At 49.6% G+C, this 13,676-nt stretch overlaps 1 protein-coding gene across 1 annotated transcript; it reads right to left on the reverse strand.

The window, feature by feature from the left end:
- Nucleotides 1-5,578: 5,578 nt before the first annotated feature.
- On the reverse strand, nucleotides 5,579-11,347 carry IL19 (interleukin 19). The gene is made up of 5 exons (XM_070396991.1): nucleotides 11,204-11,347; nucleotides 10,984-11,049; nucleotides 8,918-9,070; nucleotides 7,686-7,760; nucleotides 5,579-5,769 (listed from the first exon to the last, which is right to left on the reverse strand). Exons 1-5 carry the CDS (start codon nucleotides 11,345-11,347, stop codon nucleotides 5,674-5,676), a joined length of 534 nt encoding a protein of 177 aa, XP_070253092.1. The 3' UTR covers nucleotides 5,579-5,673.
- Between the last annotated feature and the right edge of the window lie 2,329 nt (nucleotides 11,348-13,676).

Raw genomic sequence — 13,676 nt, forward strand, 5'->3', positions numbered from 1 at the left:
GCTGCTTAAGCACCCATCCGCTAGGCAGGGCACTTTTGGGCAGTGATGGAGTCCATGAAGCAAACAATGCGTTGTTGCAACCTGTCCTCAAGTCCTGAAATCAGAAGGTTTTCAAACTTCCCAATATAATGGAATTCACTGCCTCCTTGGGCAATTAATGTTAATCACATCATGTCTAAGAACCAGTTCATTCAGCACTGCAAATGATCACCAGAAATGGTGTTGCCCTGCCAGTGTGGCTCAGTGCTTGAGTATCAACCCAGGAACCAGGAGGTCACAGTTTGATTCGGATCAGAGCGCATGCCCAGGTTGTGTGGGGGCTCGATCCCCAGTAGGCGGCGTGCAGGAGGCAGCCAATCAATGATTCTCTCTCATCATGGATGTGTTATTTTTCTCTCCCTCTCTGAAATCAATAAAAACATATTTTTAAAGGTATATGGAACATATAAAACAATCTCTAATTTTTTTAAAAAATGGTGTTACTATTTAATAATTCTCAACTTTTCTAATCTTATTTCCCAGAAACTGTTGTGGGAACTAGCCAGTGAGACAAAGCAAAAGGCACTGGCCAGGCCAACAGAGCTTTCCTCTAGGTCTGCACCCCCGAGGCCCTGGGCCAAGTCCCTGCTAGGGGCGCTTGCAGCTTCTGTGCCGCCAGCCAGGCTCCATTCTCCCTGCTGCTCAGACACCCCTCCCACAGGCTCGCCTGCAGTCTGTCCTCCCTCCGTCACAGACTTCCCAGTGGAGGACTGCCGCTTGACCCTGTCCGAATCTTGCTTCCCTCATGCCAGCAGGATCCCTGGCACACGAATTGCTTGGCCTTCCCCAGGCAGCTGTGAATGAATGTCTGCTTGTGAGTGGCAGAAGCAAACCCTGTGAGTGGTAGAAGCAAAAGGCTCAGATGAGATGGGGGGGGGGGGGGGGGGGGGGAGATGACGTGGCCGGGGCGGAGAAATAAGTGCATTTCGTGAGCACACAAAGCTAACTTTAGGAAGTGGGCTTTCAAAACTGGGGGTCAACCTACAACCAGTGCCAGGTAATTATAAAGATAAGCTGGGCAGAGGAGGAAGGAGAATCCCTTCTTAGGAAATAAACTCAGCTTCCTCACCGGGGCATTTTGGGGCAGGAAACATTTGTGTAGAAACCAAGGAAGCCCGGCCACTCCTTTTTTCCCACGGCAGGTCCTGAGCTCGCAGTTCAGCGTCTTCCCCGTCTATGTGGAGGGCATCATCGTTGCTGGCATCTGAGCTGCCTGCCAGTTGCATCACTTTGCAGGGAAACCCTGGCATCCTCGTTCTGAGGAGGAAGAACCTCCGCTCACTGGGAGCCTTGCCTGGCAGCCCTGCCACCTCCCTGCAGGGCGGGGATGGGCGGAGCAGCCAACTATCAGGAGCCTACCTACTTTTCTACTTTTCGGTTCCCCGTGCTCAAAGCCAACAGAATGAGTGACGTCATTTCCTTTTCCAGCGTTTTTTCCATCTTGCTCTGTTTAACCAGCTCAACTTGCTGTCATTCTTTCTCCAGAGAATTCCTGTAACTTAGCGGAGTCCCCAGAATTGGCCACTTCCTCCCGCTCCAGCCTGCAGAGTGGGAGCCCCTGGAAAATCCTCTCCCAGACATGAAGTGTGGGAACAAAACTCCAGCCTTAGCCTTGAATGAGCACTTTCCTCACCTGGGAGGATGGCGATCTAGGCAATTCCTTTCCTTTCAATTCCACAAACAAGCAAGGAGACTCTCCGTGTGCCCGCACCGAACGAAATGGCCCGAAGGTACCAAAGTGGACAAGACATGGGCGCTTGGGACCTCAGGGCATCAGAGGGGAACAGACCCTCTAACGCAGGGGTTCTTAACCTGGGAAAGGGGGATGGGGAAAAAACATCCTTTTTTGCTTTTTCCACTAACCTCTGTTCAAAGCATTTCCTTCCATCGTGAGGCTGGGAAACAAACATAAACCGCAATAGTATTCGCAGCACCTGTGAACCTGTCCCTGCTAGAAATACAGCTATTTGCTCTCCTATTCCAGCTGCTTCAGACACCCCAAAATATCATTATGTTCCTCACAACTTAGACATGTCAGTAGTATATAGGCCCACTGCTGTCATTCTTTCTCCAGAGAATTCCGGTAACATAGCAGGGTCCCCCAGACTGGGACACAGAGAGGTTAAATAGCTTCCCCGAAGTCACACAGCTCATCAGCGGCAACGCCAAGGGCTTCCAATCCCGGCAACCTGGTGCCAGAATGAACTACAACAAGTATGTCAAACTCGTGGCCCGCGGGCCTCATGCCTCATTTATTTGGCCTGTGTTAGCCTTTGAGTTTGACATGCTTGACCTACAGTGTCAACAACAATGTACACATGTTGACGCTCAGAATGGGCCAGGCACTGAGGTGAAAACATTGCTCACGCCTTCTCCTTTACTCCTCATAATAAGGTAAAGGCCACCCAATTAAATGGATGAAGAAGTGTGAAGCTTAATAAGTTTCAACGACACACCTAGAGTCATACAGCTCTAGTTATGGAACTGGGATTTGTGAAATTAAACAAGGAAGTCATTAGACTGAGGTGAGACTAATGCCATGGCAGCCTGATAAGCAAACTATAACCTAAGCCTGGAAATGCCTCAAGTCATGAAATCAAGGGCAGCCAGTCCCTGACAGCCACTCGGGCTTTGAGCTGTAGTCAATCAATGTCCTTTCTTGGCTTCTGCACCTTCTCTCTCTGAGTCTTTCTCCTGGATCCTGTGGGCAGAGCCCGCCTTCTGGTCCGGCACTGCCTGATTCCAATAAACACTGATTTGCTCAAATAAACTTGTAAAGTTTCTGATGTGCCTCCGTTTACCTTTTAATAGTTCCAAACTCAGAGTGTCCTACTCCAAAGCCTGGGTCCTCAATCAGGATGCAATGTGGCCTGCTCATCTTGCATGCATGATGGGAGTTTGGGAGAGGAGGAGCCTTACTGGCGGAAGGAGCTGTGCCTGCATGAAGGGCGGGTTGTTACATGGATGGTTGTAGAGGAGGAGAAGGGGAGAGGAGAGGGGAGGAGAGGAAGGGGAAGAGAGGGGGGAGGAGAAAGAGAGGAGGGGGAGGGAGGAAGGATTATCTCTTGCCTGCCTACCTCACTTTGCCCACTTCCCTTGTCTACCTGTCCTTTCCCTCCATCCAGACTTGAAGAATGTGCCCTGACTCTTATAGTCCACAGAGTTGTGGTTTTGGTTTTGGTGTTGTTTCTTGTTTGTTTGTTTATTTATTTATTTTTATTGATTTCCAAGAAGAAAGAGGGAGAGAGAAATAGAAACATCAATGATGAGAGAGAAGCATTGATTGGCTGCCTCCTGCATGCTGGTAGGCTGTCCCCTACTGGGGATCCATCCCACAACCCAGGCATGTGCCCTGACCAGGAATCGATCTGTGACCTCCTGGTTCAGAGGTCCACACTCAAACACTGGTGGTGTTGTTTCTTGTTTTTGTTTTCACAGAGTTGGTGCTTAATAAATACCTGCTAAGGAGCCACATATAAAATTCTTTCCCAAACCATTTCTTCTCCATCCTCCATCAGCTCCTAGCAGCACCCTTGAGAAATCTAGGGCTCACCTTTAACCACCAAGGTGCAGGGGGAGGGAGCCCATAGCTCGTGCAGGACTGCGCCAGGCACTCAGAGGTGACCTGCCCCCATCAATTCAGGACAGAAGCTCTTCACACTACACCAGGCAGCCTCCCCCTGCTGGGGTTACTGTGGGGGGCATGTGGGTCAGGGGCTTCCCCTCCCTTGGTGCTCACAGAATCACATTGAGACTGGTGTGTTATCTCCATTCTACAGAGGAGGACACGGAAACTTAGAGACATACGTAATTTTCTCAAAGTCAATATGATTGGAACCAAGTTGTTCTGACTTCAGGGATCCTGCCCTGTCCATTAAAGCATACTCTGTGAAATCTCCTTCTCAGGTAGAAATAAGAAAGGATGCTTCGGCCAACCGGTCACAGTAGAGATACCGACCCAGAATGGCGAGTATAAAGTGCTTATTTCAGCAACTGGCACGTGACAGATGCTCAGTAAGTGTCAGCTGTCATTGTCCTTAACCATCTGAGGAGGATGCATCTAGAAGTTGGTGCCCATTTTGGCCTCTCTCCACTGTAGCCTGGGCCCAAACTCCTCTTCCCAGGATACCCCAGCTTTGTCACCATGACAACCATCCCTCTGTCAGAAACACTCTTCTCTAGCCCGACATATACACCCATGGAGACTTAGGGTCAGAGAAGATGTTTCTAGGTTGAGAGCAGTAAGAAAGAGAGGACAAAGAGAGACAAAGACAAAGTCAGGCAGAAAGAAAAGGCAACGACACAGAGAAAGAGGAGGAAAAGCAGAGTGATGTCCAGGAGTCGGTGGTCAGAAACCCTCCATCCATCTTCCCGATCCTTATGCAGAGGACAGGGTGCTGGATGGAGACTTTAGAGACCCAGTTTGGAACATACTAGTTATCTAGTCTCATCCCTCTCTAGGCCTAGTTATGTTCTTTAAGGCCCCATTTGCCGGAAGCCGGTCCATCCTTGCTGCTTGACACAGTCGCTGCAGGAAAGAAACATCTACACAGCATATGTTTCAATGGACCTGGCATATATAGCATACTGTTTTTAACATGTTTGCTCCCTTTAGCGCCATGTGTTTTAACCAAGGTCACCTCTCCGAGAAAGGTTGTTTCCCCAGGTGGGGATCTTTCCCTGAGGTTAGGGAGGGGATACAACCCCTTAATTAAGTGCCAGGCGGGTAGTTAAGCTACATGGTCTTTACTCCCTGGAATGGAGATGAGAAACACCTTAACCCTTGTAATAGAAATTGACAGGATTAAAATCGGCTGGTATAAATACGGATGTAATAAGACAATAAACGTCAGATCCTCATCAGTTCCTAACCAGAACTCCGACCAGAACTTTGGCTGGAGATCCTGGCTATAGGTCCTGACTAGGCTGCTGACCAACTGAAGGCTGTCTTCGTGTCATTCCTTCTTCGCCGACTCCGTCCACACCTTTTGGGGACCCCTGGACCTGCTGGGATTGGACCCCAGCACCCATTCATTTCTAATAGTCACCATTTATGATTCCTTAACTGACCCTTCCCCCCACCCCAATCAGAAGACACTTTCACTAATTGATTAAAAAAACAGAGTTTATTAAGAAAAATCAGTCAGTACAATATGCACTACAGGATATCGCTCAGCTCACATCACAGACATGGGACAAACAAGCTCACAATAAATTAGGGGGAAGCCAGCCCTTTTCCTCCAGGATGGCCCATGAGACCTTTCAAAGGAACATATTTCATTATAAATATGACAGTAGACTAGTCGGTTATTTCAGGTGGGGTCAGACAGCCTGGGACTCCCGGGCTATAGGGTGAGATCCATCCAAACCTAGATTTTGCCCTACAATCCCTCAGCCCCAGAGGAGAGAATTCCAAATCTGCAGAGAAGTTGCTTCAAAATCATGCTCATTTGCATTAAAATGGGGTCATCCCCATCTCCCTGCCCTTCAATGTAGGCCAAGCATGTCAAACTCAAAGGTTACCACAGACCAAATAAACAAGGCATGAGGCCCCCGGGCCACAAGTGTGACATGCTTGAGGCTGTCTCCTGGAAACCTCCCAAGCTGTTCACCTGGGCAACCAGGTTCTCTGTGTCAGGCGGCAGGAGTTCCTTGATGATTCTTGTCGATCCAGGCCAGGAAGACGTCCAGCTCTCCCAGAGACTTGAGGGCAGCAGACCTGACCTCCAGCTGGAACCAAGGAAACCATGAGAACCTGCCTTTCAGACCCTGTAATCGTTTCAACCCACTATCCCCATGTTCTGGTCCCCATGAGGTTTTCTTTTAATTCAGTGGTTCTCAACCTTCCTGATGCCGCGACCCTTTAATACAGTTCCTCATGTTGTGGTGACCCCCCAACCATAAAATTATTTTCGTTGCTACTTCATAACTGTAATTTTGCTACTGTTATGAATCGTCATGTAAATATCTGATATGCAAGATGTATTTTCATTGTTACAAATTGAACATAACTAAAGCATAGTGATTAATCACAAAAGCAATATGTAATTATATATGTGTTTTCCGATGGTCTTAGGTGACCCCTGTGAAAGGGTCGTTCGACCCCCAAAGGGGTCGCGACCCACAGGTTGAGAACCGCTGTTTTAATTCATCAGTTACATTTGCAGAATATACAGACCCCAAATAATTTTCCCAACAGGCAACCCAAATTGTTTGCCACAAACAAGCAGTTAAATTATCTCAGAAACTTGTCAAAATTAAAAATTATTCATTCTTTGCCCCTTGTTTTTCTTTTTCCTGTTTTTTAAATAGATATCTTTATTGATTTCAGAAAGGAAGGGAGAGGAAGAGAGAGAGGGAAACATCAATGAGGAGAGAGAGACACTGATAGGCTGCCTCCTGCATGCCCCACACTTGGGACTGGGCCCACACCTGGGCATGTGCCCTGACCAGGAATCGAACTGTGAGTTTCTATTTCATAGGTTGAAGCTCAACCACTGAGTCATGCCAGCCAGGCTTTTTCCTGTTTTTCACAGGGGAAAAAAAATGCCTTTCTGGACAGTTCTTTTGCTTATTTTCTTTTTCAAATTAGCTTTAAGAGATCTCGATCCCAGGGTACTGTGCAGTGAGTCGGGAGAGCTTGTTTTCCCTACTGGACATATGAAAGGACCAAAGCCCCTAAGAATCAGTGTCCTATCCAAAGTCACACAACCGGAAGTGGGACTAGAACCCAACTCTCCTGACCTCCTCTACCTCCTCTTCAGCAGACTGAAAGTATGTCCTGTAGAGCCAGAAGGCATGAGATTGAGTCCTACCTTCACTACTTAGTTGCAATATAAACTTAGTTAAGTTTCTTATCCTGTTTGTGCCTCACTTTCCTAATTTGTCAAACGCCGATAACAGCTCATCTCAATGTTGTAAGCACCAAATGTGTTTATACCTGCACTGAGCTTAGAACAATACTTGACTCATAATAAGAGCAATAGGACTCTTAGCCATTGCTATAACATTATCCTATGGGACCTCTCCATAAGGAAGCAGAGCTCTAACAGCTCTCCCCACCTCCTTGCTATTCCAATGACTAGCATCTCTAGAGAGTGTGGTTGAAATGTGGAATCTCGGGCCTCATTCCAGACCAATGGAGCCAGAATCTGCGTTTTCACAAAAATCTCCAAATGATGCACATAAGAAGCATCGCTTCCACCTCCACCTGTGTATGAGACATGCATCCCCCACCGCATGAGCAGTATGATCTTCTGCACCACACAGAATGCTCATGACCGTTACTGGCCACACTGACACCTGGCAGGTAACCTGCTTCATGCATAACAGCTTCCAATTCACTGGAGATCTCGCTTCCTCTGGATCACCCCCACCTTAAGCAGTATGTGCTTTCCCCCAAAACTTAACACGGGTTAGATCTGATATGTGAGGGCATAAGAAGACAGTGGAGGGATGTGGGGGAGGGGAGCCCAGGACCTTAGCAAATCAGGTAAGACCAACACTCTCTTTGCAGGCACACACAGCTCAGGGGACCTGCGATAAATACTTGCTGGTGAGTGGATGAGTGTGAGTGGAGTGGAGGCAGAGGGTGGTGCACGCCCACTTGTCATCCCCATCGTCCCCCTCTTCTTCCCCGCCCTCACCTGATTGTAGTTGTCATGGATAATTCTGGTTGCATTGGCGGCTTCCTGCCCGCAGTGACACAGCCTCTGCTCCTGCTGATAAAATGGAGGCAGCACCCGTGAGAGGACCTTCCCATCCTGGCCCACCCTTTCAACCGCCTCCCCTCCTGGAGTGATGTTTCTCCTTCCGCCCAAGGTGAGCGCCAGGTAAATAAACTCGGTGTGGAGCAGCAGGGGGAGCAAGGCCTGTGTGTAGAGTGACCCTGTGTTTGACCAGAGCTTTGGCTTCCTCTGGGTTGACAGACTGGAAGCGTCAGGGGAGTAGGTGCCAAATCCGTCTTGTCCCCACTCTGAATGCAGCGCCCCACAAGGCAGGCACCCAATAGATATTTGTTGGGTTCGTTAATTAAATAATTGACTTGATGAATCTTACTGTAAGTGGGACAGGGGTCATGATTTCTAAGTTTTAGACTCTGACACACAGAGGTGAAGTAACCTGCCGCCAAGTCACACAGGAAACCCTTGGCGGGGGTGGGGCTACAGCCCAGGATCTCTGCTGTCCTACGTTTTCGTTGGTTTGTTTGAGTTTGGTTTTATTTCTGATGTTTGATTTTAATAGATAATAATGAATTACAGGGGATCCTTAGGGGAAGGCTATACCGGGGACCTACCCAGAGGTTATGAAAACCCCGAAGGGCCAGAAACAGGCAGCAGGGGTGTGCCTAGGATAAGCCTGGAATGCCCCTCTCACAGGCCAGTCCTGGGGTCACCTAAGCCAGTGGTCGGCAAACTCATTAGTAAACAGAGTCAAATATCAACAGTACTTCTTCAAAATAGACTCCCAGGCCGAAAACCGACTTCTGCACATGGGCCACGAAGTTTCAATCGCACTGTACGTGCGCGCCTGCTTGTGGTATTTTGTGGAAGAGCCACACTCAAGGGGCCAAAGAGCCGCATGGGGCTCGGGAGCCGCAGTGTACCGACCACAGACCTAAGTGATACTTTGACATAAGTGGTCACCCCAGGAGAACTCTCCTTAAGGAAACTCAGGTCTGATAAGGGTTGGCAGGGAGGATGCCTGGGCAAGGAGTGACCACTGGAAGAGGCTCCTGACAGGTCTCCCCATGGAGGATGAGGGAGGGGATGTCCTTTGCCTTAGGGAACTACGTGAGAAGGCGACTGGGGCCAGCACATCCCGGGCTCTCCCCAGCAGACAGCGCGCAGATGCTGGGAGTGCTGATGTGGGGACTCACGCATCGCTGCAGAACCTTCTGCATGTAGAGGAAAGAGTTGGCGATGCTGCTGATTTTTCTCAGGATCTGGGGGCTCAGCTCCTGGTGGTCCTTGAACACCCTGTCCACGTAAAACGCCAGGAGGTTCTTGGTCACACAGCACACATCTAAGGGCTATAGATATGAATTAGAGAAAGCCCAGGGCACCCACGGGCTACAGCTACAAATCAGAAGTCCAGGGTCCTCTCTTCTTTATTATCTTGGAGACCAACGTGGCCTATTTGATTGAATAGGAGCAGCAAGGACCAAGATAACTAAAAGTTATTTTTTTTAATTCATATTGGTTTCAGAGTGTCCATCCCTTGGTACACTGAAGCTACTTATGATGAAGGCACTGAGGAGAGATTGTGGTTCACCCACTCTTTGTATAGGGCCAGGAGGTATATTAATAAGGGGTGGAGCCCAGTCAGAGACTAGGTTCTCTCTACAGCATCCCCAACAGGTCACCACTCAGTTCTGTTTAGACCCCTCCAGGAGCCAAGCATCTGCCTTTTGAAAGCATCCGTGTCTGAGCAGCTTTCCTGAAAAGCACTTCCTTACATTGTGCAGAAGTCTGCCCCTCTGTAACGTCTCCCTTCGGACAACCTGGATTTATTCAAAGGCTGTTGCTTGCCAGGCATATGCTGGGCACATATTCCTTCTATCGCTATGGCATTCCTCCTACTGCAATGCTCGGCTCTCCTCCAGTCTGTCCTTTCTAAACCGCAGGGATCATTTGATGGGACTGGGATGTGCAAGAATGGACACTGACCGCTGTGGCAATGCTGCATCTGGGCAGGTCCGCAGCTGGCAGAGGGCAGATCTCTCTAAGGGAGGCTCCTGAACTCCCAAAGCACAGCTCAGAGCAGCTGGCCAGGCTGAGTTTCCTTCAAGCAGCCTGACATCAGTGAGTTACTCTGCAGGAGACGTATAGCTCTGAGTTTGAGGAGGGAGGGATCTACAGCAGAGATAGAGCCTTCATCTTCATTAGCATTAATGCAGCAAAACCTCCTTGGCCCCAGGGGTAGCTTTTCCTGGATGGCAAAAACTACTTGCCACACACACAAAAATACTCTCCTGCCACCAGTCCTGCCAGTTCCCTTAACCGAAGGGGCTAAAGTGGCACATCTCTTTTATCAGGGAGGAAAAGAGGGAGACAGAAATGTGATAAAGCCCGGCCGGCGTGGCTCAGTGGTTGAGCATGGACCTATGAACCAGGAGGTCACAGTTCGATTCCTGGTCAGGGCCTATGCCTGGGTTGTGGGCTCCATCCCCAGTTTGGAGAGTGCAGGGGGAAGTCTATCAATGATTCTCTCTCTCTCTCTCTCTCTCTCTCCCTTCCTCTCTGAAATCAATAAAAATTTAAAGATTAAAAAAATGTGATAAAGACCTAAATCCTCATGGACCCTTTCTCACATCCCATCAGCTATTTCTAGACCTTGAGAGAAGAATGTGGACACAGAGGCATGAGACGTGGGGCTCTATTCCTGGCCCACCAGGAACTAGTCATTCTCCCTCGGAAGGTATCAATTGGGTCATTTGAAAATTGTGGTTTCGGAATAGGTAATCTTTAGGGTCATTTCCAGCTGTGATATCTAATGAGTTTCTTGTACAGCTGGCTGGAATCGTAGTCAGTAAAAGGATGTCTGAGGCTTAAGGTGATTCTGGAAGCTTTCATGGGGAAGCCGGGAAAAGGAGCAGTGACCTACAGGCTGAGTAGGCCGTGGGTTAGTGGATAAAAGGAAGGAAGGGGGTCCGCCCCCTCTGGTAACCACTACTCTGTGGGTTTATATCTTTGGGGATATAAAACAAAAAGCAACAAACAAACCTCATAGATACAGACGACAGAATGGCAGCTCCCAAGGGTTCAGAGTGCCTGAGTCATGAGTGTGCCCTAATGTCTCTGGTGATTAATAAAAAGCTGGGAGCTCTTAGAGGACACACGAGATTAGGAAAGAGACGGGGACAGGGTGAGGATTTCTTTCTCAGCCCAGGGCCGCTTCACCGGACAAATAACAACACAGGCAAGAGCAGACACAGGCCAGTACCTTGATGCTGTGCAGGGTCCCCGATGTGGACAGGATGGTGACATTTGGGAAGGTGTCCTTAGCTTGCTGAGGAGGAAAACATAAGAACGAACGCACGTGAGGAGCATCCCATGTCTTCCGGAGACACGAACAAACAATGAGCAGGTACTTGTTCTTCGTGTTTGGATGTAAGGTCAGGCACGCGCCCTTGCCCACACCTGCACCCAGAGCCCGTACTCACGATGGTTCCTTTGATGTGTTGGAAGCTCTCTCCTAGGTGGCGCATGTCCATGGCAATCAGACATCTCCTGGGACCCCGGGCGTGCGCTGCGCTCAGGAGGAACGCTGTTCCCAGGAGCCAGAGGGAAGCCCGCTGTGCCTTCATGTCCTGCAGGAGGGGTGGAAGTCAGCTGCCCGCCCGAGTGCAGAGGGCGAGAGAGACCCCTGGTGAGTCCCCCTTGGACGTCACAGGGCAGGCCAGGCAGCCACCAATAAAACAGACTCACCGCCCCGGCCTGTGGAGTCCAGAGGCATCTGTCTCCTCCCCTGGCTTTCTGGACTCAGCTGAGTGAGCCCTCCTCCTATCCCCATGCTCCCCCGGCCACCCTAGGAACCACAATACAGTGCGCTCTCTCTCAAGTCCCAGGGATTGTGACTGTGAGTGCATATCACTCTATTATGACTCAACACAGCTCACTTTGAAAAGCATTGTTTTTAATCAATTAAATAGGAAAAACAGGATTGTAATATGTCCTAGGAATTAGGCAACAGATCTAAAAAACCATAAGAGCACATTTATGTGGTTTCTTTTATTTGCCCCCAAAATAGGCGACACCCTTTTATTATCTGCTTAAAATCATTATTTGACGCCAGCTATGAAGATGTCACCTCCTGGGGAAGATGGGAAAGAAAGAAGCAAGCTGTCTCCTAATAACTAATTAGCCACAGGGAAGAGAGAGGGGAAGGCTGCCCCCGCCTCCCCTCTGTCTCCCACTGCGCCGGGGATGTGAGGGCCATGTTTGAGCTGGCCAGTCCCTCGGCAGGGCCAGACCCTGAGATGCCTTCTCACCCTTCAGCACCGTCTTTCTCTGCCTTTCTCATGTAACCACTTCCAGCTGGTGTGTGACTGCGGAGGAGAGGGAGGCACCCAAATCAGAAGCCAATTAAGGGGCGGCAGAGCGCCCCACCTCCTGCCTTTAGTGATAGTGGCTCTAACTATCACTAAAGGTTCCAGAATGTGAGCCGCAGCTGTTCCCATACCCGACCACCACTCCACAGATCTCCCTTTGGAAGTCCCACACTCCTTTCCGGAAAGCCAAGAAACAGCAAATCTTGTCTAGAGAACCATTTCGCCTTATCTCTCCTGGACTCAGCATCACTCCCGGTGAGAGAACAGGTGTCTAATGAGACCTCACCAAGCAGGGGGCAGTCATCACATCACCGAGCTTGGTTGCTCCTTTTCCAACTTCTCTCTCTGACCAAACAAGAGTACAGACCCCACTGGCAGGGATGTCTGTAGGTCCCCTCAGCACTCTCTCCCCTCCAAAGGCAACTGGGCTGCTTCTAGAAAGCCAAGTGACTAGGAAGGGAGCACAGTTTTGCTTCTGACAAGGTAACTGTCAGAAGCAATGGGATAGCCCCTGCCCGGCCCCTGCTGCCAGGAGGCCCCGGCATCTTGTGCAGGAGAAAGATGCCTCCCTCCGCTTGGCAACTCCAGACACCTTGGCAGATTGAGATAAGGGCGGCAGCTAACGTTCGCCATGCATGCCAAGGTGCCAGGCCCTGTGCCAGGCGTTTTTCCTAATTATTTCATGCTCACAACCACCCTATCTCCACTTGACCAGAGGCGGCTGAGACTTAGAGAAGGGAAGGAACTTGCCCAAGGTACGTGGCCACCAAGTAGCAGAGCCAGAGGGAGAAGGCAGGCAAGCTGGCCCTCGGCCCTCTGTCCTCTACATCATCCCACTGACGGCTCTGTCCCCTGGAAGAGCTCAGCTGGAGATCCCCACGGATGCCCTCATACCAGCCAGAAAGAAATGCACTTCTGATTGGGTAGACTGAGCTACAGATGCTCCTTACAGTGAACAAGATATGTAAGCCCGGCCGGTGTGGCTCAGGGGTGGAACCAGGAAGTTACAGTTCAATTCCCAGTCAGGGCACAGGCCCGGGTTGCGGGTTTCGTACCTAAGTGGGGGTACGTGTAGGAAGCAGCCAATCAATGATTCTCTCTCATCATTGATATCTCTATCTCTCTTTCCCTCTCCCTTCTTCTCTGAAATCAATAAAAATATATACTTTTAAAAAAAGATATTTAATACTGCAAAGGATTTAAAAGAAGATATATTATGAAGTACCCAGCACAGGCCCTAGAACAGAGGTTATAGTAAATGTTAGATTCCCTCCCTTCCCCTTTCTCCTTCCTCCCTCCCTTCCTTCCTTCCTTCCTTCCTTCCTTCCTTCCTTCCTTCCTTCCTTCCTCCCTCCCTTCCTCCTCCCTCCTTCCCTCCCTACCTCCCTTCCTTCCTCCCTTCCTCCCTTCCTTCTTCCATCTTTCCTTCTTCCTTCCTTCCTTCTATCCCACTCTCCAGCTTTTCTTATTGAGAGTAAGGTACCAGAAAGTTCACCTCTATATTGAGTACCAAGCACCTGGGACATCCTAGACCACACACAATGATGGCAAGCCACCTCTCTGCAGCTGTAAAGGATGAGGGTGA

This window comes from Myotis yumanensis, unplaced genomic scaffold (genome assembly GCF_028538775.1).
Source record: "Myotis yumanensis isolate MYYU_CA2020_CCGP unplaced genomic scaffold, mMyoYum1.0.hap1 SCAF_17, whole genome shotgun sequence".
NCBI lineage: Eukaryota > Metazoa > Chordata > Mammalia > Chiroptera > Vespertilionidae > Myotis > Myotis yumanensis.

Excerpts from the sequence above, each read along its gene's own strand:
- IL19 (XM_070396991.1), bottom strand. The coding sequence starts at position 11,347 with ATGAAGGCACAGCGGGCTTCCCTCTGGCTCCTGGGAACAGCGTTCCTC. Across the intron at positions 11,050-11,203 it reads AACACATCAAAGGAACCATC|CAAGCTAAGGACACCTTCCC; the intron begins GTGAGTACGGGC and ends TTTCCTCCTCAG. Across the intron at positions 9,071-10,983 it reads GGACCCTGCACAGCATCAAG|CCCTTAGATGTGTGCTGTGT; the intron begins GTACTGGCCTGT and ends TCATATCTATAG.